The sequence below is a fragment of the Procambarus clarkii genome, chromosome 67 (assembly GCF_040958095.1).
Source record: "Procambarus clarkii isolate CNS0578487 chromosome 67, FALCON_Pclarkii_2.0, whole genome shotgun sequence".
Classification (NCBI taxonomy): domain Eukaryota; kingdom Metazoa; phylum Arthropoda; class Malacostraca; order Decapoda; family Cambaridae; genus Procambarus; species Procambarus clarkii.
In genome coordinates this window covers 20,570,923-20,584,083 of record NC_091216.1, presented here as the reverse complement: position 1 = coordinate 20,584,083, position 13,161 = coordinate 20,570,923, and the positions used below count along the sequence as shown (strand labels likewise).

The 13,161-nt window shown below is 36.4% G+C and overlaps 1 protein-coding gene across 1 annotated transcript in view; it reads left to right on the top strand.

Moving 5' to 3' along the window:
* Positions 1-10,749, top strand: part of jef (major facilitator superfamily domain-containing protein 6 jef) — a 41,512-nt gene extending 30,763 nt beyond the window's left edge. The window contains exons 6-13 of the mRNA XM_045757705.2: positions 161-313; positions 743-898; positions 1,038-1,151; positions 3,211-3,307; positions 4,245-4,406; positions 4,666-4,944; positions 6,517-6,740; positions 9,166-10,749. Of these exons, the coding sequence (XP_045613661.1) occupies positions 161-313; positions 743-898; positions 1,038-1,151; positions 3,211-3,307; positions 4,245-4,406; positions 4,666-4,944; positions 6,517-6,740; positions 9,166-9,327 (1,347 nt within the window). The 3' untranslated portion in view covers positions 9,328-10,749. The remainder of the gene's footprint in view (positions 1-160; positions 314-742; positions 899-1,037; positions 1,152-3,210; positions 3,308-4,244; positions 4,407-4,665; positions 4,945-6,516; positions 6,741-9,165) is intronic.
* Positions 10,750-13,161: the final 2,412 nt, after the last annotated feature.

Sequence of the window (13,161 nt, the reverse complement as noted above, 5' to 3'; positions counted from 1 at the left end):
AAATTCAGTAAAGGTTACAATAGACAGATTTAGTTAAGATGCTATTGTTTAAAAAAAAAAAAAACTTTATTATATTATAACAAGCTTCAAGGTAAACTACGTTTATACTCTTGAATAACAGGAGTGGCTCATATTTCACTTGTTATGTGTGTTTCAACAGTTTGACTACTCGGAAGCAATTTCAAGCACCACACCAGAGGAAGCCAAGGAGCCTATAGATAATGGACCTCGCCCCTGGAATGAGCCCAAAATTCCTATGCAGGAGCAGAAGTCCCAACGACAAAAGCTGGACGAAGCTATTGGCACAATTAAGGTGAGCTGCTACAGACTTTGTGATGAGGCAGAGGGGGTTCACCTTCACTATGTAGTTCTTTGTAGGTCGCCTCTGCCTACCCACTTTGTAAGGAACCTCTTCCTCTTCCTGGGAGAGACCCTTTCTAAGGGGACCTTATCCAACGCACTTTATAAGGAACCTCTTCCTACCCACTTTGTAAGGAACCTTATCCTAATTACTTTGCAAGTAACCTCTTCCTACCCACTTTGTAATAATAAATCTACATGTATAGTTTATATATATTATACAGTAATAAGGGATTTAAAAAAAATTAAAGTAATATAAAGCATGCCCTAAAAGACAGGTTTATTTATATTAAATAAAAAGCATACTGTATCACTTATGAGAATCCATAGAATACATTGACTCAGTTATCAGAAACTAATAAAAACGTGATTGCACTACCAGACGAAGATCTTCGCCCAAACAATGAAGGAGATGCCACAGTGGTTTGTGGTCTTAAGGGAGTTTAAGAATCTCCGGTGTGGCGCCTTTCTTTTCGTCGCCTGGTGGATGGGCTTCGGCATTGGTCTCATATTTGCCTTCCTCTTCTGGCACTTGCAGGTTAGACTACCCTTGTGAAATAGCTACTCGGTATGTCACATGAGTATCAATGCTAATTAAAATATCTAATTACAATTGTCGTGCATGTATGACATTACGCGGACAATTGACTTACGGTGGTGCTCTCTCCGTACCCCAGGACTACGAGGGTACCCCTACAGTGTTCGGTATTGCCAGCGTCATCAACCATATCTCAGAAATTTTTGCTTACTTCTTCAGCTTCAGACTCATCGCACAGATTGGACACGTAAAGGTAAAAATTATTACATTAAGGTAATACTAAATTAATAAATTAAATAATAATTATTAATAAGTTATTAAATAATAATTATTAATAAATCATTAAATAATAATAGTTAATAAATTATTAAATAATAATTATTAATTATTAAATAATAATAATTAATAAATTAAAAATAATAATTAATAAATTAAAAATAGTTATTAATAGTGTCTAATAATAATTATTAATAAATTATTCAAAAATAATTAAATAATAATTAAATAATAATTATTCATAAATTATTAAATAATAATTAATAAATTATTAAATAATAATTATTAATAAATTATTAAATAATAAGTATTAATAAATTATTCAATAATAATTATTAAAAAATCAATAATAATGATTAATAAATTATTCAATAATAATTATTAATAAATTATTAAATAATTACTAAAATATTAAATAATAATTCCGAATAAATTATTAAATAATAATTAATTATTAAATAATAATTATTAATCAATTATTAAATAATAATTATGTATAAATTAAATAATAATTATGAATAAATTATTAAATAATTATTATTAATAAACGCTGCACTTACTAGTGGCTTTATAAGATTGTAAATACCATGCTATGTATTCTCACAAACCCAATGTACCTTCTTGTATATAAATAAATAAGTACATTAATTATTAATAATAATTAACAAATTATTAAATAATAATTACTAATAAACTATTAAATAATAAGTACAGTAATATTAAATAATAAATATTAATAAATTATTACAATAATTAACCAATTATTAGAAAGTAACTACTGTATTAAATAATAAGTGTTAATCTATATTTAAATAATTAATAAATTATTATATAATAATTAATAAATTCTTAAATATTAATATATATTATTAAATATTATTAATAAATTAATATAATTCCTTTGGTAATTATTATTTCCTATTAATAAATTCCTCTGTTTATTTCTTATTCTTTCATATGAATCTTTACTATTTATTTTAGCTCTTCACTCTATATTCTGACTTTCCACCCTTTCTTCTGACTCTTCATCCTATCTTGTCGCTCTTCACCCCTACTTCTGAATTTTCTCTACAGTATTTCTTCTGACTCATCCATTCTTCTGGCTGTCCACCCTTTCTTCTGGCTGCCCACTGTTTCTTTTGGCTGTCCACCGTTTCTTCTGGCTGTCCACTGTTTCTTTTGGCTGTCCACCCTTTCTTCTGGCTGTCCGCCGTTTCTTTTGGCTGTCCACCCTTTCTTCTGGCTGTCCACCGTTTCTTTTGGCTGTCCACCCTTTCTTCTGGCTGTCCACCGTTTCTTTTGGCTGTCCACCCTTTCTTCTGGCTGTCCACCGTTTCTTCTGGCTGTCCACCGTTTTTTTTGGCTGTCCACCCTTTCTTCTGGCTGTCCACCGTTTCTTTTGGCTGTCCACCCTTTCTTCTGGCTGTCCATTGTTTCTTTTGGCTGTCCACCCTTTCTTCTGGCTGTCTATCTTTTCTTCTAGCTGTTCACCCATTCTTCTGGCTGCCTACCTTTTCTTCTGGCTGCCCACCCTTTCTTCTGGTTGTCCACCCTTTCTTCTGGCTGTCTACCCTTTTTTCTGGCTGTCTACCCCTTCTTCTGGCTGTCCACTCTTTCTTCTGGTTGTCTACCCTTTCTTCAGTCTACCATTTCTTCTGGCTGTCCACCCTTTCTTCTCAGCACTCTTATGTACCTTCACTTTTTAACACAATTTTATTTAACAGATAAGTGAAGAATGACAAAATTCTTTTCATTTGAATTTTCTCTTTTATCTCTATCATTTGTGTATTACTTATATTTCTCTACCATTTATGCTCAGTTAACAGGCACATTTCGATAAGCAAACCACACACCAGAAGATGAACAAAAGAGGACATTTCGGTCCGTCCTGGACCATTAATTAACAAGTCGTATGTGAATATCTGTCATGGATGGCCCGAAACATCGTTCGTTCCTCTTCTGGTGTGTGGTTTGGTCATCATATCTTCAGCCATGTTATTGTAACTCATTGTCTGCACATGTGTATTTCACTTTAGGTCCTGTGTATGGGACTGCTGGGCAATGTACTGCGTTTTCTCTACATTTCTTGGTTGAGAGATCCATGGTGGGTCCTGCCATTTGAGTTTATTCAAGGTTAGTATTTACCAGGTCAATGTTGGTGGTGTTGTATGTGATCGGTGTCTCTAGATATCCTACAGCTTCTGCTATTTGGACAGACCACTTAGATGCTTGAAATTATTTTCAAGAGACATACATGCTACATCTGGTGTTTATACTCTCTGTACACCATGTGTATACTCAATACACTGTGTGTGCACTATACACCACTTCGAACTCTAAACACTGTGTGCATATTCAATACCTGCATGCTCTATACACCATATGTGTGTGTACACAATATGTCCACATACACTACCCATATATCTATATAGTCATACTGGCTTAGAGCTTACTCTTGATAATAACCTTACCTTATACCCATATACATATACACACCAAAGCCATCCCTAAAAACTTGGACATCAGTACATCAGTATGTATTAAAATACTTACACTAATTATGGTGTCTAATGCCCCAGTTAAATAATTTCCCATAAATATCTTATGTTATGAATGAATATTTTCAATTTAATAATTTGTATTTACAATCTATGACCAAAAATAATGGTATGCATACAGTATATGCATTTATCAAGATATTTGTGTTTGGTACCCTTTTCTTCTCTCATTGCATTGGTTTTTATTACCAAATTAGATAATTCTGCAAACTAATAATTTTCAGAATGTTTATCTTGAGAGCACCACCAATTTTGCTACCACATAATTAATATGTTGATAAAAGTTTGTTGTATTATATAACTGAATTTTATCGCCAATTCTTCTGCGGGGATCATTGTTTATATATCTTTTTACTGATGGGGAGTACAGTATATAGATGACACACCCACCACCATGACTAGATGATAATGGTGGTGGGTGTGTTTTATTTCTTCTATACTGAACTGCAGAAGTAATTCAATATTATTTTCACAGATCATTTATTTATTTAGCTGTTCTCATGATATTGCAGGAATAACTCATGCTGCTGTATGGGCCGCATGCTGCTCATACATAGCACACAACACCCCACTGCACCTCCGCTCACAATCACAGGGGGTACTACAGGGCATCCACCATGGTTTTGGCAGAGGCTCTGGAGCAATCATTGGTGGAATATTTGTAAATTTCTTTGGTTAGTGATTGCTGTGCTGTACATGATTTCTGTGGCATGACTGTATACTGTAATATAAAAAATTTTGCCTGAACAAATTAATGTTAGTGCATATTTTCTGACAACATATATCTGTAACTTTCAGTCAGATGAGCATAGCACATACCTATATAGATTTGTCAAATTACTGTACTATATATATTTATTACAACAAATTAGATTACACAAATTCTAGGGATACATTTACAATGTGCTTTATATACTTTTATTGCCCATGTAGGTACCCCCGTAGTGTTTCGAGCATATGGAGTGGTATCTCTGATTGTCCTTGCTGCATTCATATTCATCAACTTCTACCGAAAAGATGTTGGCTTCCAGCCTGACCTGCCACCAGAGGAGGACCCACACGAGATGGCCGAGGAAGGAACTGCTCTTGCACCACATGGCGTCCCAGCTAATCCTATGCCCAGGGCATTAAGCTCTCAGAAGCTGAATGAGGGCTCTGGTGAAGCAGGATATGGCACTTATAATGCAACAAATGGGATGCTTGATATACCAGGTATGCTGTACAAATTAGTCACATAAAAATCTCAGAAATATTGGTATAGTATAATGTAACTAAGTAAGTGATTACTGTACATGCTTTTAATTTCTAAGCTCACTTATCCAAACTACGGTATATGAGAAGGACCCCTCCCCCGCCGGATAAGCCATACATTCGGATAAGCAGAATTCTAACCGGGAAAGTCAAAAGGTGAACATAGTCAGAATTTTTGTACCACAACCAAAACACTTTTTGAATTTCCCCACAAACTATAATTTAAAAATATACCAGTACTGTACTGTAATTTAAAAAAGGAACTTCAGCTTACCTTGTTGTAGTTCACCTTCTTGATTGATGCTGCATACAGTACTGTATCTTCAAAGCAATAATTCTTGAAAATTTATGTAACCTAACTTAACGCAACATTAAAATTACTGTACAGTACATGGGCTTGGCAAGGTCTGTTGTGACTGTCAGCTGCAGATGATTCACTGGTTGAAGGCTCTTGGCTTTCTAGTGAGGCTTCACTGGTTAAAGATCCTTGGCTTGCTTGTGAGGCTTCAGAGGTTGAATGGCCTTGGCTTCCTGTTTTTACGAAATAAGAATCATGTTTTGCTTGCCTCCTGTGTTCATTGGCCTCTCTTATGATCAGCCCTTTGGATTGCCTCAAGTACTCATACATGTTTCCAACTTCTGGATTAGCACAGTTGGATGAAAAATTCATTAACATGTCAACATAAGACATGAGTAAACAGTATTTAGTTGTCTGTGGTGCTAACACAACCTTTTTCCTCCTAATACCTCCAGGATGATTACTGCTGCTACCAGACAGTCTTGGCAAAAATGATGAAAGCTACTATGAAAACAAAAAAGTTAAAGAAAAATGTTCATTAATGGCGCAGCACTGTGACATAACACAATGGTTGAAAACACGCACCTGTTTAACTTGACCAGGCCTGGATTGGTCCACTTTGGACAGGCAGGCATTTTATGTGGAACTGTCAAGCAGAAAAAAATCCCCAAATTGTAAAAGGAAACTAGTCACATCCTGTACACACAGTTTTCAAGAAATTTGTGTTTGTTATAATATTAGATATTTCTTTAGTTTTACTGTACGTAATGAATTGTTTTAACATAATTCTTGGTAATACAATATAGATCATAGGCCCTTCATCTACCAGAGCCTCTCCTGACTCCCCCTACCCCTGAAACTACCCACCCTAGCACCTCCCATACCCTGCACTTTAAGCCATTGCTATATGGGATTAATATGGTATGGCCTGATGCCTGTCTGCAATATCCTGCAAAATCTCAGGTTTTCTGTCTGGATATAATGAAGTTTGGCAGAAAGTTATCCGGACTTGATTTAGAACCTATAGCAGTCTGCACTATCCAGGAAACCTCTGGTTATCCAAATTTCTATCCCAATATGAAGTTTTGCCAGAAATATATCTGGCCATAATTTTTGCAGAATAACTCAAATATTCAGACCTTAGGATAAGTGAGCTCATATAGTATATAGCATAGGTATTTAAAATACATTGACCACCAACAGTACAGTAACATCTCAATGATTTATTGGCTCAGGTGGAGGAGGTACCAACAACCCATTCGTCCAGGGTGGTGGTGGGACCACAGGTGGTGGGGGTGGTGGGTACAACTACACTACTCAGCCCACTCCTCCAGTCTTTTCAGACACTAACCCCTTCAGAAACTTCTTCACACCATCTAGTCCATTCCCTAGTAAGGACTCGCCGGTCACATCACCGGACCTCAGCCCGGATTATGAAAGCATAAAAAATAGGTTCCAGGTAAGCCTAATTAAATTAAGTCAACCATTGTTATTCCAAACATGCACATGAAAAAATTGAACAGAGGAATAATGCTAGTCAGTGACAGACTGTTCACTTGAATACGTTTTTTCTTGTGATAACCAATCATTTGCTAATGTAATAAGTATATAAGGTATGAAATGCTTCACCTTACCCAAATTTATATTAGAGCCACAATACTGTATCTAGTGGCCTAAATGGAGCCAGGAAGTTGGTGGCTTGTCAAAAGAAGTCCCCATTATTTCTAAGGATTTTTTTCCATTCAGTATTTTAAACTGGAGAATTATCTTGGTATTTATGGTTTTGGCATCTTTCTGGTAGATCTCCAGTGGCTCCCTGAAGCTATCTTGATGAGATTGCTCCATGCTCATGGGTCACATCAATTGTGGAAGGTCAGTTTGGCCTGCCAGGGACCAGAGCCAGAACCTGGCCCCCATCATGGAAGCGCAGGGAGTTATCTCGAGGTTATCTTTAGATGATTTCGGGGCTTTAGTGTCCCCGCGGCCCGGTCTTCGACCAGGCCTCCACCTGCAGGAAGCAGCCCGTGACAGCTGACTAACTCCCAGGTACCTATTTACTGCTAGGTAACAGGAGCATCAAAGTGAAAGAAACTCTGCCCATTATTTCTCACCGGCGCCTGGGATCGAACCCGGGACCACAGGATCACGTGTCCAGTGTTCTGTCCGCTCGGCCGCCGGCTCCCACAAATTGAGTGAGTGATAAAGTGACAATTTACTACCCCACCTAGAAAGCATCCAGAAAGTCAGCAAACTTTACAAACTACAGTAGGGTTCACAAAAAACGAAGCTTCGAAACCGTCAAACAATTCACACACAACAAGAGATATGCTAGAAACTAGCTCGGAGCTCTTTAGTACCAATCACCGCCACCAGGCAGACCGTGGGCTCAAGTCAGTTCTGTAGATAGTGAACAACCTACAGTTGAACTGACAAACCTAGAGGGGAAAAAAAGAGGTAATCAGGGAGCCACTAGAGATCCACCAGAAAGACACATTTCATTACATTCAATGCTGGGTTTCTCAGGAACTTCCCCAGTGGTTTCCTGAAACTAACTTTAAAGAACAAAACTGGGACTTATCAGGGAGGAGAAGAGGTGGCATGCACCAGGACAAAGAAGAGAACTCAGACTGGGGTTTAACAGCCCAAAGCAAAACAGCCATCTAAGATCAGGATCGTTGACCCGAATATCAATCCAGGACATATTGAAGATATCTTTGCCCAAAGCTGTGTATTTGCAAACATCATAGTCCAGAGGGCCACAGGCTGGCCAGATTGCATGACACTGCAGATGACTTGCAAAATACAAGCCTTGGAACAGGGTCAACAAACAAGGAGTCCTAGACAGAATTCGTGGCCTGCAGGTACACAGAGGGTGGAAGGGATAAAAAAAACTTTCTCCCCTTGAAGCCAATGATCCTCTGCAGAGGAAACTAAGGTCCTTGAAGGGTTGAAGAGCACCCATGGACCCTTTTCAGGCTTTCCCTCTGCCCTGGAATTCTGCCATGAAGGCCCTGGAGCAGATCCAATGTGCATGCCCAACATCTGATACAGAAAGGCATCCTTCCGAGGAGGTGGTTCAGAAGCTGCAGGTTTGAAAGGCTCAAGTGCCTTTGTCATCAAAAAGGATGGTACTTCTGGAGAAGGCTGAACTACACCCCAACCCAACTTCCCAATCCACAGATGCTTTGAGCTGGTATTAGGGAGGGAAGACCAGAAGCAGGGTGAACCACACCCATGTGAAAAGGAAGAGGAGGTGCAGACTTAGTCCAGGTAGAAGTTACCAATACCTCCAATTCCGGGTCTTTAAATATCATAAGAGGCCAACTCTGGGGCATCCAAATGATCAATATGCCATGAATGCCTACCTCAAGCAAACCTAGCTCACAAAATGACTGCTGTCTGAAACTTTTCAGCTGAATCAGCGAGGGCAAAGACCCAGCGAGAACAAACCTCTCAGGACCCAGGGTCATAGATGTCAATGACCAGCAGGCAGCATGGTGAAGCCAGAAAGAATGATGATCATCAGTTAGTATAGATGATGAATATCCTTCAAGCATGCATACAAGTGATCCATAATGAACCACGTCAGAGACACATGGAATTACTAAGATGTGAAGGCAGCTAACAAAGCAGAAACCACAAGCCCTTGGGCTGGAAGAAATACTGTAATCAATGTTTACCTCTTTATCCACTTTATAACAAGTATTGTAAGAGGTATGTGTAATATGAAACTTCGTGTACTTGCTTCATACACACACCATTTTAATGGCAATACTGTATGCAATAGTAGCCTAGTGATCTCAAAACATGTATTTACTGTAGTTTTAATTAAAATATTATCACCAATATTATAAAGTAACCAAAGGAATTTATGTACTTTACAGGCTTACAATGATCTTCTGAATGGAAGAAATGAACTAAAAGATGATTCAAAGTCTCTCAAGTCACCTCGACATACTCCAAATCTTCAGTCACAAGCACCACAGCCTGTAACTCTTGGTCACAACCCCCAGCCACAAGCCACTGTTAATGACTATGACTGGTAGATCAAATAGGTGCAAACAGTGCCTCATGTTAACACTGTACCCGGCTTAATTATGAGGTCCCAAAGAAAATTATGTAAAAAACACCTAAAACTGTGGCAAAACTATAATAAATAGGTGGATATACATACACCTTTGGTAATACCATTTATGTTAAAGGTAAATGTAACTACTGTAATGGATTTCAGTACTGTTAATATTCAGAATACACTGGCATGCTAATAATAATTTTAATGCAGGCGATGAGTCACAATAACGTGGCTGAAGTATGTTGACCAGACCACACACTAGAAGTTGAAGGGATGACGACGTTTCAGTCCGTCCTGGACCATTCTCAAGATCGACTTGAGAATGGTCCAGGACGGACCGAAACGTCGTCGTCCCTTCAACTTCTAGTGTGTGGTCTGGTCAACAATAATTTTAATATTTTGTTTCATAAATAAAAGGCATCGAGACTTATTCCTGACCTGCAGGATCTGCTTATATTTGTTAATACTGTACTGTATTTTTACATAATTATCTACTTGCATTACATTTTATTTTTTATTTGTTATTACTCCCAGAACTGGAACCACAGGTTATTTTGTATTCAATTCTTATTTTTTTTTAATTTAGGAACTACATCACTGACATTGAAAATAATGAATGAGGAACGTGAAATACTGACTTTAGTTATGTTAGGTTTGATCAAATTTTTATGTTAGCTCCAAATCAAAGAAAAAATATAATCATATGTACTGTAATGGAAAGCTGTATCATTATTTCGGGAAAATTTGGCTTCTTAGGCACCTTGGCCTTTTATGTACATACATACAATTATTTTGTTAATATGCATATCAATTAGCAAATAACGATAATTATCAAAGTAAGATAATGAAACCAAGAACATTAGCTGCCAGATATCCATTTTTGTTGGTACATAATCCAATGGTGCATTGTGTATGTATATTCACAATACTTTCCTAACATTTATAATTGCCATCCAAAATATTTTGAAGCCTCTGTTTTCTACTTGCCTGACCAACTGCTTTCACTGGTTGGCGCTAGGAAAAGGCCATTTGCTACATCCATTATGTACAAACCTTAGCACTATATCTAAAACAGCAAACTTTAGACTATGAACTATAATTGGCTAACTTCTTTATGGAGTTTTTCAAATGTGATTTTGTACAGTTGGTTCATTTCTTAAAATCTCAGTGAAAACCAACTCTCACTATAACTGGTCTGAAAAGGCATATTTTCTGTATAATTGTAAGCAATGCAGCAGGGTATGGCAGTGTAAAATGTGTTTTTTTTTAGTAAATGGTAAGAAATTCATGAAAGTTTTTGTAATATGGTTCTGTTAATTGCATATTTGTGTTTCCTGAAGTGCATTTTTATTGTGCGAGATGCGCCTGTTGTTGCAATGCAATATTAACACAGCGAAATATGAAGCATAGAGTTACTCATTGCAACACCCCATTTTATGCATATCAGTTGCAAGTAGTTCATATAGTAATTCTAAGTGGCACAATACTCATTTTTACTATAGTAATTCTACTCAGGAACCAAACAAGATGCTTATTGTTAAATACCCTAATTAACAATGTTAAACTATATGAAAATTTGTGATAATTATTTTGTTATAGGCTTTACTTAATACAATTTAATTGCAATTTAAAGTTCAATGTAGCAATACACTTAATTATTTTAGTTCCCATAATAATCATAATATATTTTAATCATACAATCTTTCAAAAAAATTGTGTTAAAATCTGCAAGCAAAGACTAGGTGTTGTCAATAAAGCCACATTAATTACCAATACAGTAATGTATTAAGGTAACAAAGATTTGAACAATGTATGGAAAGAGAACAAAAAAATCATATATAGCCTGATAATAGGAATTGCTAAATACACCAGCCACGTGTATATATTTTACATAATAAATTGTTACTAATTTAATATGTAAAATCTCCTGAAATTAATCAATAGCACAGTTAAATGTTTGAATATTAATAATAGCTTTTGTTTTACAGTATCTTATAAGGTGATGTATTAGTTTCCTATAAATACAGTGCATATCAGATGACTTTCAGTCATCACCGGACATTGCTATCACAGAATTTTCCAAAGAAATGAAAATGAAGCATTATTTGTAACAATGAAATGCAATAACATGTATTCCATTCAAGCTCATGCTGTGTATGTGCCATTGTAACCCTTTCCACCAACACCCACAGGACGGGTATAGGATGTGTAATAAATGACAAAACTAAAGTTTACTGGGTTCATAGGATGGCCCTTATTGGTTTTCAACAACTACCGAGGAACCTTGGTTAACGAATTTAATCCATTCTGGCACCGAGCTCGTCACGTGAAACACTTGTCTTGCGAAACGAATTTCCCCATTTAAAATAATAGAAATACTGTACAATTAATCCATTCCACCCCCGAAAAACATCAATATGAAATTTTTATAATTATTATTATAAATGTTTTGTTTTCTGTTTTCAATTGCACTTTACCTTATAAAGAGCCGTTGCTGGCTTGAGGGAGACAATGGGGAGGTGGGGAGGAGAAGAGGGGATACGGTGTGGAAGAATCCACTTCATGCTTTGCTATGACTTCCTTCTTCAAATCTAAAGTAATTGTCTCTTTCCTCCTCTTGACAACACTATCTTTAGTAGGCAGCTTCTTTGGCGGCATCATGGGTTACAAATTGTAGTCACAAAATCAAAAACGAATGCAAAGGGATGGTTATCCTGCATGATTAAACAACAACACTGTCTGTGGAGGCATCAAAGAATTTGAGAGAACCAGAAGGAACGCTAGGAAGCACCACGTGGTGTTCTCTTTAACCGAGTGGAAGCTCGTCAATCGAGACAAATTTTCTGCAAGTGGCTCGCTCATTACCTCAAATGCTCGTAGATGGGGCTGCTTGTCACCCAAGGTTCCTCTGTAGCATTTTTGAAGTAATTTAAAGTAATTTTTGCTAAAGTCTTTAAAATAATTCATATAATATCAGAAGTTTATGATCAAAATTACTTTAATTTAAAATTTATGGCAAACGTACTAGAAAAAGCTCAAAGGAGAGCAGGGATGTAGGAGGGCAGACTAATTATTTAGACGACGAATGTATCTGACAAGGTCGCACACCAACTCTTCTGGAAAATGGAATGTGGGGAAGATTGTAGCTGGTGTACTTCTACATGTAAGAATTTGTTGGATCATTAAAAAAGTGTTACAGAGCAGTGATGAATGGCATTACTATTTAGTCAATTTATTTCAGATCTCATCTACGACATGACCTGTCTTATTGAATTAATTCATTTCAGACCTCATCCTGACATGATCTCTGCTATTTTTAGCACTATGACCTTTGTGTTTTTCTAATTTGTGGCCAAAAAATATTGCTTTCTATTAATTCAAATGATAAAACAATGCAATTGCTTAGAAAACATGTACAGTATTTTTGTTTACCAGTACTTTAGTTTTTTATCATCACATTTAATGATAATGATAATGTAATCTCCACTTGCACCCATCTATTCCACTGTACTGGAGTTCTCAACTGGAATAATCCAATCTGCTACATGCAAAGACCCACAAAAGCAGAGTTTGTTTAAATGTTGTCTCTCTACTGTACAGTAGTTATATTAAAAAAAAAAAAAAAAAAATTATGATACAAAAGATATATTTATTGTTCTCTAAAGAAAATAATGATTACAGAAAAGTTGCTTCCATTATATCGGAAATAACTACCAGTTTGAATGGTGGATTCCCAGTTTTCCAAGTCACACATAAGCTGCCATAAAGCTTTGTGTGCATTTTTACTGCTGAATGAAGGGATAATTTT